The 15504-nt window shown below is 41.9% G+C and overlaps 1 protein-coding gene across 1 annotated transcript in view; it reads left to right on the top strand.

The window, feature by feature from the left end:
- Positions 1-15504, top strand: part of MAP2 (microtubule associated protein 2) — a 752988-nt gene that overhangs the window by 690883 nt on the left and 46601 nt on the right. Inside the window, exon 18 of the mRNA XM_029607915.1 lies at positions 6144-6285. Coding sequence (XP_029463775.1) covers positions 6144-6285 — 142 coding nt within the window. The remainder of the gene's footprint in view (positions 1-6143; positions 6286-15504) is intronic.

Raw genomic sequence — 15504 nt, 5'->3', positions numbered from 1 at the left:
CTTTGCTTGATAGAGACTTTTATTATGTACGGCCCTCTTCAGCGGGCCCCAGAAGCAGCTACCCTAAATCTGAGGTAAGGCAGCATAGCTGGTAAATAGATCAGAACAGGATCCCTGATGATTCAGGCTACAGGATATGGGAGAACATGTTTACTCTATAGTGCTTTGATCAAGAGGTATACATACAGAAGACGATGTTGCAGTGGGACTAGGGTTGCCAATTGCCTCCAGATATTATGGATAGACTGATCCAGTCCTGGATTTACTCCACTGCCTGCATGGGCTTATAGTTCAATTGCCTCTATTGATGTCACTAAATAAAACAAGATATCCAATCTAAAAATCCATCTTTTTGTGACTGCTTTTAAATCTTATCCTTGATTGTCCTTCCTTCAGCCTCATTAACTAACTAATTTTAACCATTGTCTTACTATATGAAACTCCCTCCATGTATCTTGACCTGTATGTTTGCCTTGATTAGATTGTAAGCTCTATACAGCAGGGACAGTCTCTCGTGTGTTGTTTGGATGTACATTTATTTTATTTATTTATTTAACATTTTTATATACCGAAATTCATGTAGCAAAAGTTACATATCAATTCGGTTTACATTATAACATTAAACAGGCAAGACAGACTGCAATTACATCGAACAGGTGGATAAACTTGGATCAAGTAACTGGGGATTAAAGTACATGGAGTAGTACATGGAGTAGTACTATAGAAATGTGTAGTAGTAGTAGTAGCAATTACAAATCCGTGCAGGCAGTGAAATAAAACCAGGACTGGATCAGCCTTTCAGTAAAATCTAAAACCAGTTGACATTTCTAAGTGGGTCCCTCCTGCCCCAGTTACAATGAAGAATAAATATATTGCAAATGCCTCATAACACAATATAGTAGCTAAGAAAATGCATTTATTTTATTTTTGTATTGCATTTAACCCAAGTGCAATTAACCAGTTAAAAGAATAAAATGTAATCAGTAGACAAGGGGAGATCAACTAGCTAACGACTACACAGAGATGCAGCACTGCCTCATTCTGTTTTGTGTGGAAAATCCACATAGCCAAAGATACTTTTAACATGGCAAAAATAAATGTTTATATTGTGATACATTTACTAATCTATGTTTGGGGTTCCCATGCAATCTAATGGAAATAATATTGTATGACATTATCAACTACAGTTGAATATTGAGGTGCAGGCATAACAGTGATATCTAAATACACCTTGGTAATGATAAGCACTGAGACCTTTATTGATGTGCACACTCACGTGCTAGGGTTGATCAAAGTATTGTTCCAGTTTTGCCCTAACATTTTTCTGCATTAAATATACTGGAATATTTTCATTGATATGCCTGGAGACATTTTTTGCTAAACCTTGATGCATCTGCCCTATTGTAGCCAAAGAGAGAATGAAAAGAGGAACATGGCTTTTAATTTAGAAATAAATTAGGGTCTGACATTTGTAAAAGCTATTGGCACTGCTGCAGAAGAAAATGATGGCCACATGCAGCTTCCTGATGGTCATTTTGAAGTGGTTGCATTGCCCCATATCGGGCTTCTAGTTATCGCAAAACCATGAATAGAATCCCACTAGTTGCTGCCCCAATTGCCTGTATCTATGGAAAGTCAAAAAGACTGAATGTGCCCAGATACTAAAACACTCTTCTAACCTCCAGAGTTTGTCCATCAAATAAAAAGGCATGCTGACAGGAATGGTGCAGAGAGAACTTTTAATGTCACTGCTACTGCCTGTGTTTTACTAGTTTTATGGCCAAATGGGGGACTTCACTTTCCAGTATTCTCAATCCGGCATCTTCGCTTTCTTTGTCCTCCTCTTGATTGTTGTATAGGGATAGGTTCAGCGTTGCTGTTCCTGTCATACCTGGAAGGTTTCTTTTCATATTTAATGTTTCTTATCGTGGAAGAGTGGTCTAGCGATTAGAACAGTGGGAAAAACAGGGAAACCAGGATTCAAACCCTGCTTCTCCTTCTGATGCTCCTTATGGACAAGTTCACAATCATCTTCCATTGCTCCAGATACAAACATAGGGCTTGATTTACTAAGGCTTTTCTCTCATTCTGTGTCTATTGTAAAAATGCTTAGTAAATGAGGTCCTTAGATTGTAAGCCCTTAGATTGTAAGCCCTTTGGGCTAGAGATCAACCTACTCAACCTGACTTGTAACCTGCTTTGAGTATGAGTTTGGAAAGATGAATAAGTAAATCCAAATCTGCATCCCATATTTGAAGACACTTTTCATATGTCCTCTCATTACAGTAATATCTCAAAGTAGGGAGAAGGGTAGGTATAATATCAGTTGCTGTTAAATGTAGGCTATTAAATAGTCAGTGTTTCATTAAGTCTTATTGAACAAGGAATGGTTAAATCTCAAAAAAGGCAAAAAGAATGAGGGAAAAGTAAAGGCTGCCCTATATTGTTTAAAAATGTGGACAGTAGTATTGATAAGTAGTAGTATACAAATATGAACTTTCAGATAGCAACAAATATTGTTTCTGCTTTCCCAAAACACTAATTAGTAGTATAGCAAGACCCTTTTAAGCAAGCAACAAAACTCCATTAATGATAATAGCAAGTTAACTGTAAGAAACTGTGGTTTGTTAGTATTTAAAAACTGCAAAACATTTCAGTCTGGAAGTTTTTGTTTAACATACCTATAAAGCAAAGAAAAGGTATTATACTATGTGAACAATGTACTAAAGTATGCTAACGCATTCACAAGCATTAAAAGTGCTGTTAGAATGCACAATCTAGGTTACATGTGTGAATGGTATTTTTAACATGCATTAATTAGGTTTTGAGTTTAAATGCAAAAAGTATGCTAATGAGGTAATGAGATGCAAAATAGATAATTATCTATTCACACATAGACAAATAATGCATGTCAAAAAGCGCTAAAATAAACAAAGACCCTTTGACTCAAAAAACTTAACTACACCTCCAGGTGCTATAACATCCACATTAACATGCTAACTTTAATGATAGTAAAACTCATTTGCATGTTATCATGGGCCATTAACACACGCTAACTAATGCATGTTAACAGCCTATGTAAATGCTTTTTGCCTTGGCCAGCTATTCATTTTTCAAGAATGAGGCAGTTAGAATCAATAAGATAATGAAACAGGTCAACTCTCAAATAGAACAGTGGTCTGGGAAGCATATAAAACCAGTCTGGTTTTCAAGATATTCATAATGAATATACATGAGTTAGATCTGCATACATTGGAGAGCTGGTATATGCAAATCCGTCTAACACTTGCTCATTATAGGTATTCTGACAAGCAGACTTGTTAGGTATGCCTCCTGAACAGGCTGAGAACTACTGATTAAAAACAAAGTTGTAGAAATGATTTTGCACATTGTTTCTTTTTTTTCTCATGAAGTCACTTAAGTAAGTGAAAAAAAAAAAACCTGAAAAACAATGACAACACAGGCATAGTTGCATTTAAACATAGAGTCCATATTAAGCAGTATTTAGCTGGATAACTTGACAATTTTCTAATATTTCTCCCACTTATACAGCTAGAGTGTATTTATGTATTTATTTAAAATTGTTTGTGCACCACTTTTTCAATAAAAATTGATCAAAACTGTTCACATAAGAGCACATATAATAAAAACAAAATACAATATGAACAAATAAAAACAAAGATAAAAATAATATAAAATTAGAACATCCATAAAAACATATATATAAAATTAAATTAAAACAGAACATAGTAAGATAAATGTGGGTGGGATTGTTAAGGATAAGCAGGTAGTGAAATTAAGTGTATTCTGGAATGTAAGAATTGAATGGTAGTTGAAAAAATATGTTTTTAGTGTTTTTTGGTAAGTTATTCCAGATAAATGGATCTGCAACTGAAAAAACTTTTCCTGGTAATATCTAATCTAGCAAGATGGACTGAGGGGGTGTCTAATAGGTTTGATCTTAAATGTCTAGCAGGTTTATAGATTCTCAGAATGGAGCAAAGCCAAGTTGATGATGGGTTATGTATGAGTGAATGAATGATAGACAAAGTTTTTTTATTGAATTCTGAATTTAATGGGAAGCCAATGTAATGAAAACAGAGTAAGAGATATATGATTTTTTAACGGTCGCCGGTTAATATACAAGCAGCTAAATTTTGGATTAATTGAAGCAGTGTGATTGCTGTATTGGGGAGACCCAGATAAAGTGCATTACAGTAGTCAAGTCCGGAGAAAATTAAAGATTGAAGAACCGTACGAAAGTCTTGGTAGAAAAGCAAAGAACAAAGGTGCTTCAGCATATGTAGTTTGTAAAAAGAATTTTTTACTATTGTGGAAATGTGTTGTGTTAATGAAAGGTCAGAGTTTATTATCACCCCTAGACTGCGAGCATGAGTTGAGATAGGAATAGAGAAACCATTGAAACGGAGATGCGATGGGGTCTATTAGTTGGGTTTGCTATCGACGTTAAATGAATAATTTCTGTTTTTGAAGGATTTAATTTAAGGCAGTTATGAGATAGCCAAGTATCGATGGTGTTTAAGTATAGTATGACTGTGGAAAAAGTAGTTGACCAAGAGGAGCTGAATGGGACAAAAAACTGAATGTCGTCAGCATATATTTTAAACTGAATATTTAAAGTAGAGATGATATGACATAGAGGGAGTAAGTATATATTAAAAAGAATTGAGAGAGAGAAGAACCTTGGGGAATGCCTGATGACACAATGTAAGGATCGGAGGAATGAGTACCAATATTAATTTGTTGAGTTCTATTCGATAAATGGATTGAAAACCAGCTAAGAACAGATGAAGAAATACCTATAGATTGTAAACTAGATAAAATAATTTGATGGTCCAGAGTGTTGAAAGCAGCAGAAATATCTAGGAAGACTAGAATAAAGTCAGTATTAGAGTCAAAACTGCATAGACGTGAGTCAAAGGATGAAAGAAGCAATGTTTCAGTTGAATGGCCTTTACGGAATCCGTGTTGACAGGGGTGGAGGATATCATGGTTAAAGAGGAAATCTAAGAGCTGATGTACAACAACAGATTCAATAAGTTGGCAAGGGAAGGAAGAGATGCTATTGGTCTGAGATTGTTGAGATCCATCAGATCTTTTGCTTTATTTTTAGGTAGCAGAAGGATCGATGTTTGTTGTAAAGCATTGAGAAAGATTCCTGACTCTAAAGATTGATTCACGAGTTTGCATAAAAAGTTTCAGGTGATAGAACCAATAGATTTGAAAAGAAATCCAATAGTCAGAGTTAGCTGACCCAGCTACCTCTGGTCATGCTATAGAGTAGTTCTAAAGTTAGCCAATAAACTTATGTACACGGATATTCAGCAGCATAGACATGCTGCTGAATATCCCATTAAAGTAGCCCGATAAGTGTTATTTGGCTAACTTATATAAACATTGGGGGGGGGCCCATATTCTGCCGTGGAGCAGCTAGTTAAGTTAGCTGGATATACCTATCTGGCTAAATTAACCTGAATATTCAGCAGCACAACCAGGCCGCTGAGTATACCTGGTTATCTTAAAGTTAGCCGGATACACATATCCGGCTAACTTTTGGACAGCCCTATGGCATGACCAGAGTTAGCCACTCTGGCACACCCTGAAACACCTCCCACCTGCCTCCAGACCACCCCCAAATTATGTAGTTAAATTCAGCTTCAAATATCGCTGCTTTGCCATTTAGACAGATAACTTTTCAGTTATCCGCCTAAATGGCATCTGAATATCGGCCTCTTAGTTTTTAATATAGGGCCCATATTGGACAGACCCTATTCCTTGGAGCTTTCAATCTCGGGAAGACAGGCAGATAAGGCACATAAAACAAGAGGCTTTGAATTAACAGAGAGAGCACGACTATGAAATAAACCCTAAACTTTGTGCTTTATAGATGGGAAAGGCAACTTTACTTGAGTAGAGCAGCAAGGAATGAGACTTCTTAAGAGTTTGTATAATGAAAACCAATGGGGTAGGTGCATGTGGAGAACCCAAACTGAAGCATAGACTGGTTATAATGTAAGTCCTCTGCAATTTCAAACCATCTGTTCGGAATAAAAGTAAAAGGATAAGACTTAAAGCCTCAAATATGAATTTTCATTAAGTTGTTTCTTTTTTGCTGTTGCTAGGATGGAATAAGCAAGAGTCCTGAGAAACGTTCTGCTTTACCAAGACCTTCTTCCATCATTCCTTCCCGAAGAACATTTCCCCCAGACCGAGAGGATAGCTCCTTCGCCTCCTCCATTTCCTCGTCAGCGCGACGTGCTACCAGTAGGTTTATTTTCAATCGATGGTCTCCTGGTAAATATAAGAAGAATGGGAGCTTTCTAAAAAATGCTATTTTCTTCAATGTGACAGTCAGAAATAGTTGCTACAAAATTCTGAATTTGCAGAGACTTTTCTTTTTGTTACATGTATTGCCAGAAAGAAAAAAAAATCTTTGAAATCTGCCTTCTTAGTTTATTCTGGAGAAACTAGTTTAAGTAGACTACCAGGGTTCTTTGTCTTTTATGAAGGAGTCTTTAAGGTAGCTACTGATGCATTATTTTCAGAAGTACCCTGCAGAACAATGAACTGGAGGTTATGCAAATGAAGATTTGAAGTCAGCCCTCTGTGGGCTTTTTACCACTGTAAAATTACTTTTTCTACCAAACTAAGGGCCTTATTTTCTAAACGTATCGCACGCGGTAAGGGATGTTTCGCACGCGATACCAAAATGTGGGCGGGGTCGGCCCCAGAAGAGGAGGAGTCGGGGCGTCACCGGGGCCGACTCCGTGAAGACGCCGCGGACGACGAAAAGGTGAGGCCCTTTTCGCGTCCGAGTTCGCTCCCAATAGCTACACCTCCTATGGTGGCGCTATTGGGTGTGAAACCGGCAGCGCAGACTCACCCCCCATTTCGGCCCCCCACCCCTCATTCTCTAAAGTATCGCAGGCCTTCGAAACTTTAGAAAATGAGGCCCTAAGGGTCTGATTTATTAAGGCACTTTTCCCACTCTGTGTCTATGGGAAAATCCTTAGTATCTCAATTCCTAAATTTGTATATAAATGTCAGTTGACTCGGGTTTATCAAATAGTCCTACATCTGTCAAAAATATGAATTGTTTGAAACATTTCCAAGACCAGTCAGAATGCAATAAGTACTGGTAGCTGTGGCTTGATAACAGCTTTTTTTGGCCCTGGGTTTTAATTAAATAAATTCCCACAAATGCATCTGCTTCCCATTGTAGATGGCGAAAAATCTGATGCACTCTTCTATCATGTGCTAAGCAGATATCTGTACAATCTTACCAAATAGGGCTCTGCTTGGAAAGCTCACGGCCATCTTATTCCGGTGAAATGAACAGTTAGATTTTTTTTCTTTTTCTGCTTTTATTGGTGGTTATGCCTTGCAAAGGTTCTGAGAAGCAAGTTATGAAAGCATTGAGTTTGGATATTTTTCTTCTTGTATTCCCTGTGTAATTAGTTCAGCATTTCTCTTCAGCTTTTGTCTAGAGATGTAAATTTCCCAGAAATTTTGAATTGAGGGAAAGAAAGGAAACAAGTGGAAAAGCATACATACTTTTATTAAATATTTTTGCTTGAACAATTATGAAGTAATCTGATGTGCACTGAAGACCATCCAACACATCACAGGTAACATGTCACAAATCACCACTTTGAGAATATGATACACGATAAAGAGTTTAATAAGGGGATAGATAAATGTGTTTAAAATATAAACAAGCCACATTTGAAACGCTAAAATAATGGATCACTAGTCCTCAAAATTTTGGCGGAGTAGAGGAGCAGACTAGTGGTTAGAACAGTGGGTTGTGTACCAATGAAACGAGGGTTTAAATCCCACTACTCCTCATGACCTTGGGGAGTCACTTCACCATCCAATCCCTCGGGTACAAACTTAGGGATGAATTTTAAAAGTGCTGTGCGTACAAAAAGTCATAAATGCGTGCTTGTATAGCACTTATTCATGCTAGGGTTATTTTATAAACACCGCACATATGCGCGCAAGTAGCAGTGTGTGAATAGCTTTCATCTTGAAAAAAAGGGGCAGAATAGGGGTAGGGCAGAGCCAACATATCCACGTGAGGGTAGTGATTTTATATCCTATGAATGCAGCGACCATACGGCTCTTCCCCAAGCATATTCTGCCATTTATCAGGTGTAAGTCTGAAGAAATATGGATTGCATGAGGGGTCTGGGTAGAGTCGGGGGAGTGCAGGCTAAAGAACCAGGAGAATCTTGATGACCTAGAGAGAAACTGGGCAAACTGGTGAAGGAACTAGTTAAACTGGTCATTTCATACACGTGCAGCTTATAAAATCGCCTCACTTGTGTGTGGAAAATGTGCAATTATCAGATGCTTGTGTAAATGCTTAAAACTAGGAGTACACATAGGTGTGCTAGGCGTATTTTATATAATACATGCACACTTCCACGGACAACTTAAATTTCCAGCCTGTGTGTGCTGGCACCCACATACATGCATATATGGACATGACGTGCTCGTTCTAAAGTTACCATCCCTGGGGCCCGTTTACTAAAGCATTCCTCTCATTTTATGTCCATGGAGAAATTCCTAGTAAAAAGGCCCTTAGACTATAAATTCTCCGGGGATAGGGAAATACTTACACTTTATGAATGTAATCCAATTTTAAGTGCCTGAAAAACTGGATTATAAATAAAATACAAAATTATTAATATTAAAATCAACATTACAAAAAAATTAAGACATAAAATGCACTTATTCAAAATTGGTTATAGGTTATGAATATATATTTTGTTACTGTTAAACACTAACAGCCCGATTTTAAAAGGGCCACGCCTGTAAAAAATGCGGGTTATGCATGTGACTGGGCCTTGCTCGCACCACATGCATTTTAGAATGGACACAGCCATGCTCGTAAACCCCGTTACGTGCCGAAGTGCCGGGCCCTGTCTGGGCGAGGAGGGTCAGGGTGAGGGTTGGGCCAGGACAACGCCATCAGTCACTGCCCTGGGGAAGCGCATGCCGGCAGCCGGCTGGCATGAGAAGATTACTTCTACTCCTGGGGAGCAGTAAGTATTAAAATAAAAAAATTAGGGATAGGTAGGGTTAGGTTAGGGGTCGGAGAGGAGAGGGAAGAGGTAGGAAGGGTAGGGTTAGGGATAGGAAAGTTCCATCCCAGGCAACTTCTTAATTGGAGCGGACTGGGAGGGAACTGGGGGAGGCCCTATTGCATCGCCGCAAGTATTTTGCTAAAATTCTCCTCCCCACGCATGTGAGTCGCGAGCTGTTTACACATGCATGCAGATTTTAAAATCCGCGAGCACATGTGAGCACGGCCATCTGATTTTATAATATGCGCACACTGGTGCGCACATGTTATAAAATCAGCACGTAAAACAAACAAACCCAACAAAGACTCGAATTATAAGTTTTAGAGCTGTGCACTTCCAATGTATAACAATGTGTTCAAAAGTTTTGATGAAACCGCATCAGCAAGCCTGACAACGGCAGTATAATCACTTGCCGTTCGGACTACTCGTCATGTGCGGCATTTGTTAATCACTTCACAATGTATGTATAGTATTTCCCAAATTTTTACAGTCAAAGTTAATGACATCTGTTCCTCAAGATGTAATAGAAGAATAGTATGCCCGACAACGGCTGGTGTTTCGCGATAAATATCGCTTCTTCAGGAGTCAATTGCAAAAGATTGTAGAACAGATGCTGTTTGGGAATAGGAGAATATATATGAAACAAATACTATTTTTGTAATATACTTAGCTATGAGAAGTCACAGCACGCAGACCTTTATCCCGGACGAAACCGTCTCCAAAGTGATAAACTACAGCGGGACAGAACAAACCTTGAAATGTCTACCCTTTAAAAAAGCCCGTGGTTTTGAGCACGTAATGACGTCAGACCGTCATATGTAAACCATTGCTATAGCGACCCATCAGCTGTGAATATTCAAAACAGAATTCAGACGTGATGACGTATAACGTCCAGTCGTGCTGACGGAACCATAACCAAGGCAGCCCTGCTATAAACAAATAGATGTATTTGAGAATGAAAAACCATTGCATCCTTTATAAAGCTCATGGTCTGGGCTGGGCTGGGCATGGATGGGTCATGGACATTCTGTGACTTTAACATGAAATGTGCAAGTAAGTATTTATGAGCATAGTGCGTGTTGGGATCCCCTGCCGTGTAACTTTACTACTGCTATGGATGGCGTGTAAGTAATAATATAAAAGCTCCTTCTACTTTTCAGTAGCAGCAGTTGCCAGCTGCCCCTTTTTGCAAATTCTTATTTGTGTGCGTACCAGGAGATAGGTGTGTACTCGATGGCCTTTTAAAATCCACGTGGTGCGTGCCAGCCAGAAGTCATATTCACGTATCTCCTGGTTTTGGCGCGCACTGGGCTTTTAAAATTCACCCTTTAGATAACCATATGTTCAGCATAGCTCAAGCTGTTTCTGTGAGGTAAAGAAATCACCCCATACAGTTTTCATTTTGATGAAACTAATTGTATACAAATAAATTAATTTTTCTTGTCTAATTCAAAATGGCACCAAAAAAGAACAAAACAGAACTTTCCTGCAAATAGAGGTAGAATTGCTCCTATTTCAGAAGAAAGTTGAACTATACCTTCCCAGGAGTGTGGACAAGTTTTCATTTCCCAGTACTTTCTAATCTCTGGATCTCTGAATTTCTGGAAATTCTAATTCATTATCTGAAAAATAATTCTGAAAATAGCTTATGTTTTCCCTGTCTTCTAATTTTGATTTATGCAGCTCTTCACTATCAGATACAAAAGATATATTACTCTCCTTATCCTGGCACTTTAACATTATGTTTGACCTTACTGCCACCAGCTTAGACATCCTGAGCAATGTTTCTTCTAAGTGCAACTTAAATCTTTCTCACGCGCAGCTTCTGATCGACAACATACTTTTAAGGTATACCAGCTTATTTAAAACTTGTGGTCTGGCGCTTGCTGGCTGATCATGTGTGTGCTAAATAAGCAATCAAGAAATGCCAGCCCATGAGTTTTGAAAATGCTCAAGGTGCCAGTACAGGCAACAGACATGCTTTTCCCCAAATCAGATGCTGATTTGAGACTTTGAGAAAAACCTTGCAAGTGAAGCAAAAACTAATAATACAAAATGTTTCAAGTACTTTTGAAGCAAAAATCCTGTGAGGGAGTCAGATGGGGCTGCTAGATGACTGAAGGGTAAAAGGGGTGCTCAGGGAGAACAAAGAAATGCAGAAAAACTGAATGAATTATTTGCCTTGGTCTTCAAGGAGAAAGATGTTGGGAACATTCTTTATTAGTGGAGATTCCAAGCAACTGAAACAAATATCTGCGACATTAGAGGATGTAATAGATCAGGTTGGCAAACTAAAGAGTAACAAATTACTGGGACTGGATGGTATCCACCCTAGAGTTCTGATCGCTAATCTGTTAGTAGTAATCTGAAACCTATCATTTAAAACAACCATGATTCCTAAAGACTGGACGGTGTGATGACAGTTTTTTAAAAAGGGCTTCAGGGGTGATCCAGAAAACTATAGACCAATGAGCCTGACGTCGGTGTCTACTTTATGGGGCGTAATTCCTTGAGCTATCTTATTGAGTGAATATTGTTTCTGCCACTGCCTGGGCAGCCCCTCAAATAGAAATTTTAAGTTCTGAAAAAGAAGAGAAAAGTTAAGATGATTTTGACAAAGACTGAGAAGCCCAAGACCAAAATACCTGTGGTCAACAGAATGAAGGCCCACATCAAAGGTGTCATTCCATCTGCTACCACTTTAGTGGGTCTAATCACTGTCATCCAGGGTGCAGCTGGAAAACTGAGGCCCTAACAAAGTTGCCTGAGAGTAAAAGCCCTACGCCTTGGCATGAGGTCAAGAAGCAAAGCCTCTTCAGGTTCCAGGCACAAGAAGTAAAGGAGTGAAGCATTCCTCTCTCATTCCCATAGCACTGGAAGACTCTTCTCCCCTCTGCCCCCATGGTGCGGACCTCTGGAGGTTTGAGCATGATGATGAGGCCTGTGATGCCATAGGAGGCACTGAGAAAAATGATGTAGTGGCATGAGGGACTCTTCATGACCATCCACCTCAGAGCTTAAGAAGAGGCCAGAGCCACTGATGCAAGGTTCAATGAGAGTGGGACCCTCCTCAATGGTGGGACCTTTCCTCACTGGCACAAATGTTGCCATTGCTTATGGTATGAAAGATACCCATGGTACAAGTTATCTATTTTTTCCTAGTTCTGGGCCAACCAGTGTGCCATTTGTGTCATCAACTTGGAGCTCAAGGGAGCCTTCAGTACACTTTGCAGAAAAAACAAGGCACCATCAGTGGTATCAGAGTGGAGCACCTCGGCACAGATGTCCAAAAATCCACAATTCCTATCATTATGCGGAGGGAACCAGTACCATCTTTGGAATGGGATGCTAGTCGGCAGGAGTTACTGAAGCAGCTGGCATTGAGCACCTCAGAGCTCGCAGCCTACACAGGTTACTCTTCTGCTCTATTGGCAGCCCTGAGTGAGGATGAGCCAATCTTGTTCTCGGAAGATGACCTATCTCCTCCAACTCCAGCCCAGAGAATCACTCAACTGGTGGAAGCCCAGATATAGCAGTTACTAAAGAATTTCTTTACTAACGCCTATAAAAGGGGGATTAGAACTTCGTCTTTCCAAGATGTAGGAAAGCTTTCCCCACAGGGAGGCTTTTCCTAGTCCCACACCAATTGGAATAAGTCCTCACCATAAAGTTATAGATGCTCCTTTCCCTGGGGATTCCCTTCACATTTCAGAGAGTGAAGAGATTGGATCCATCCACTTTGGATTCCTATCAGAATTTTCCCCTTTGAACCAATGGAGGTCTCAACCTCAGTTGGCTTCCTCATTATTGGGATTGTGGCTCAGTTTCCCAGTAGTCAGGGGATGAGGTGCATTTCATTGAGATTCCATCTGATCCCCTTCCGGTCTTGCCTGAGCATAACATCTCCTCCATAGGATCTCTACCTCTCCAAATATTTTGATAAGCTGGCAAAGGTTCTGGCCATCAGTTAGAAAAGAAAAGAACCAAGAATAGATGTATTTGGTTTCTTTTGGTTCCTCCAGTCTCCAGTTGAGTCTGCAGCTATTCCTGTTTACAGGCTTCTTAAGGATCTTCAGATGAGGATGTGGCAAACACCTACCTTATGTCTTCTAGAAGCTGGACTTGAAATATAAAGGCTGCAGTTCACTCCAGGTTTTGGCTTGGTGCAATTACCACATACTCTGTGGTTGTGAAATTGGCATTCAAGTGTGATAAGCACACTTGTAATCACATAACATGTGCTTGGAGAAGGACACAAAGGCATTGGGTGTATTTGGGGAAAAAGTGTTCCAGGGTTCCATTATAAATGCCCAAATCATAGTTCACTGGCACTGGCAGTTTTTGGCATGATTGTTGCCAGACGCTAAAACCCTTGGGGTAGATTTTCAGAGCCCTGCTCGCCTAAATCCGCCCAAAACCGGGCGGATTTAGGCGAGCAGGGCCCTGCGCGCCGGGAAGCCTATTTTACATAGGCCTCCCGGCGCGCGCAGAGCCCCGGGACTCGCGTAAGTCCCGGGGTTCTCGGAGGGGGGCGTGTCGGGGGCGTGTCGGGGGGGCGGGCCCGGTCGTCGCGGCGTTCCGGGGGCGTGTCGGCAGCGTTTTGGGGGCGGGTACGGGGCGTGGCTACGGCCCGGGGGCGTGGCCGCGCCCTCCGTACCCGCCCCCAGGTCGCGGCCCGGCGCGCAGCAGGCCCGCTGGCGCGCGGGGATTTACGTCTCCCTCCGGGAGGCGTAAATCCCCCGACAAAGGTAAGGGGGGGGTGTAGACAGGGCCGGGCGGGTGGGTTAGGTAGGGGAAGGGAGGGGAAGGTGAGGGGAGGGCAAAGGAAAGTTCCCTCCAAGGCCGCTCCGATTTCGGAGCGGCCTTGGAGGGAACGGGGGGAGGCAGCGCGGCTCGGCGCGCGCAGGCTATACAAAATCGATAGCCTTGCGCGCGCCGATCCAGGATTTTAGTAGATACGCGCGGCTCCGCGCGTATCTACTAAAATCCAGCGTACTTTTGCTTGAGTCTGATGCGCAAGCAAAAGTAGGCTGATCGCGCTTCTTTTAAAATCTACCCCCTTAGGGGTAGATTTTCAGAGCCCTGCTCGCCTAAATCCGCCCAAAACCGGGCGGATTTAGGCGAGCAGGGCCCTGCGCGCCGGGAAGCCTATTTTACATAGGCCTCCCGGCGCGCGCAGAGCCCCGGGACTCGCGTAAGTCCCGGGGTTCTCGGAGGGGGGCGTGTCGGGGGCGTGTCGGGGGGCGGGCCCGGTCGTCGCGGCGTTCCGGGGGCGTGTCGGCAGCGTTTTGGGGGTGGGTACGGGGCGTGGCTACGGCCCGGGGGCGTGGCCGCGCCCTCCGTACCCGCCCCCAGGTCGCGGCCCGGCGCGCAGCAGGCCCGCTGGCGCGCGGGGATTTACGTCTCCCTCCGGGAGGCGTAAATCCCCCGACAAAGGTAAGCGGGGGGTGTAGACAGGGCCGGGCGGGTGGGTTAGGTAGGGGAAGGGAGGGGAAGGTGAGGGGAGGGCAAAGGAAAGTTCCCTCCAAGGCCGCTCCGATTTCGGAGCGGCCTTGGAGGGAACGGGGGGAGGCAGCGCGGCTCGGCGCGCGCAGGCTATACAAAATCGATAGCCTTGCGCGCGCCGATCCAGGATTTTAGTGGATACGCGCGGCTCCGCGCGTATCTACTAAAATCCAGCGTACTTTTGCTTGAGTCTGATGCGCAAGCAAAAGTAGGCTGATCGCGCTTCTTTTAAAATCTACCCCTGAATGAAATTGTCAGACCTAGAACAGGCAGACCCTTGTGAAGCAATGGAAGACATGGAGAAATGTGAGAAGCACATTATCCATTCCGTATATGAAGCTTCTGATACTGCTGCCTTACTTTGGCTGCTTCTATAGGAGTCCAAAGGCTCACATGTTTATCAGTGAGTGGCCTCAGAGAGAATGTGTATTTTCATTTCACAGATGTACCTTGTACAGTGGATAACTTATTGACAAATTTAAAGAGATGGTGGCTCTGATTAAGAAGCATTAATCCACACCACAATTTTTATCCGCTGGGGTGAGGATCAACTGACTCCCTCTTGATACCAGCACTTATCTTACAAAAGCCCATTTTTCCAAAGGTGTCCCTCCCACTCTTTCAGCATCATCAAGCTCCTTCTACTTTTCAGTAGCAGCAGTTGCCAGTTGCCCGCTCAAGGTCAACAGAGGAGAGGTCCATAATCTGCTGTTAATCAATAGCTTGTTGCCGGCATTAGTAGTATGGGATCTAATTAATGTTTGTGTACTTGCCATGTGCTTGTGACTTGAATTGGCCACTCTTTGGAAACAGGATACTGAGCTTGATGAACCCTTGGTCTGACACAGTATGGCATATCTTATGCTCTTATGTTATGACATCAGCC

The sequence above is a fragment of the Rhinatrema bivittatum genome, chromosome 6 (assembly GCF_901001135.1).
Source record: "Rhinatrema bivittatum chromosome 6, aRhiBiv1.1, whole genome shotgun sequence".
Lineage (NCBI taxonomy): Eukaryota > Metazoa > Chordata > Amphibia > Gymnophiona > Rhinatrematidae > Rhinatrema > Rhinatrema bivittatum.
Note: the sequence above shows the minus strand (reverse complement) of the source record. Positions and strands in the feature narration are given on the sequence as shown.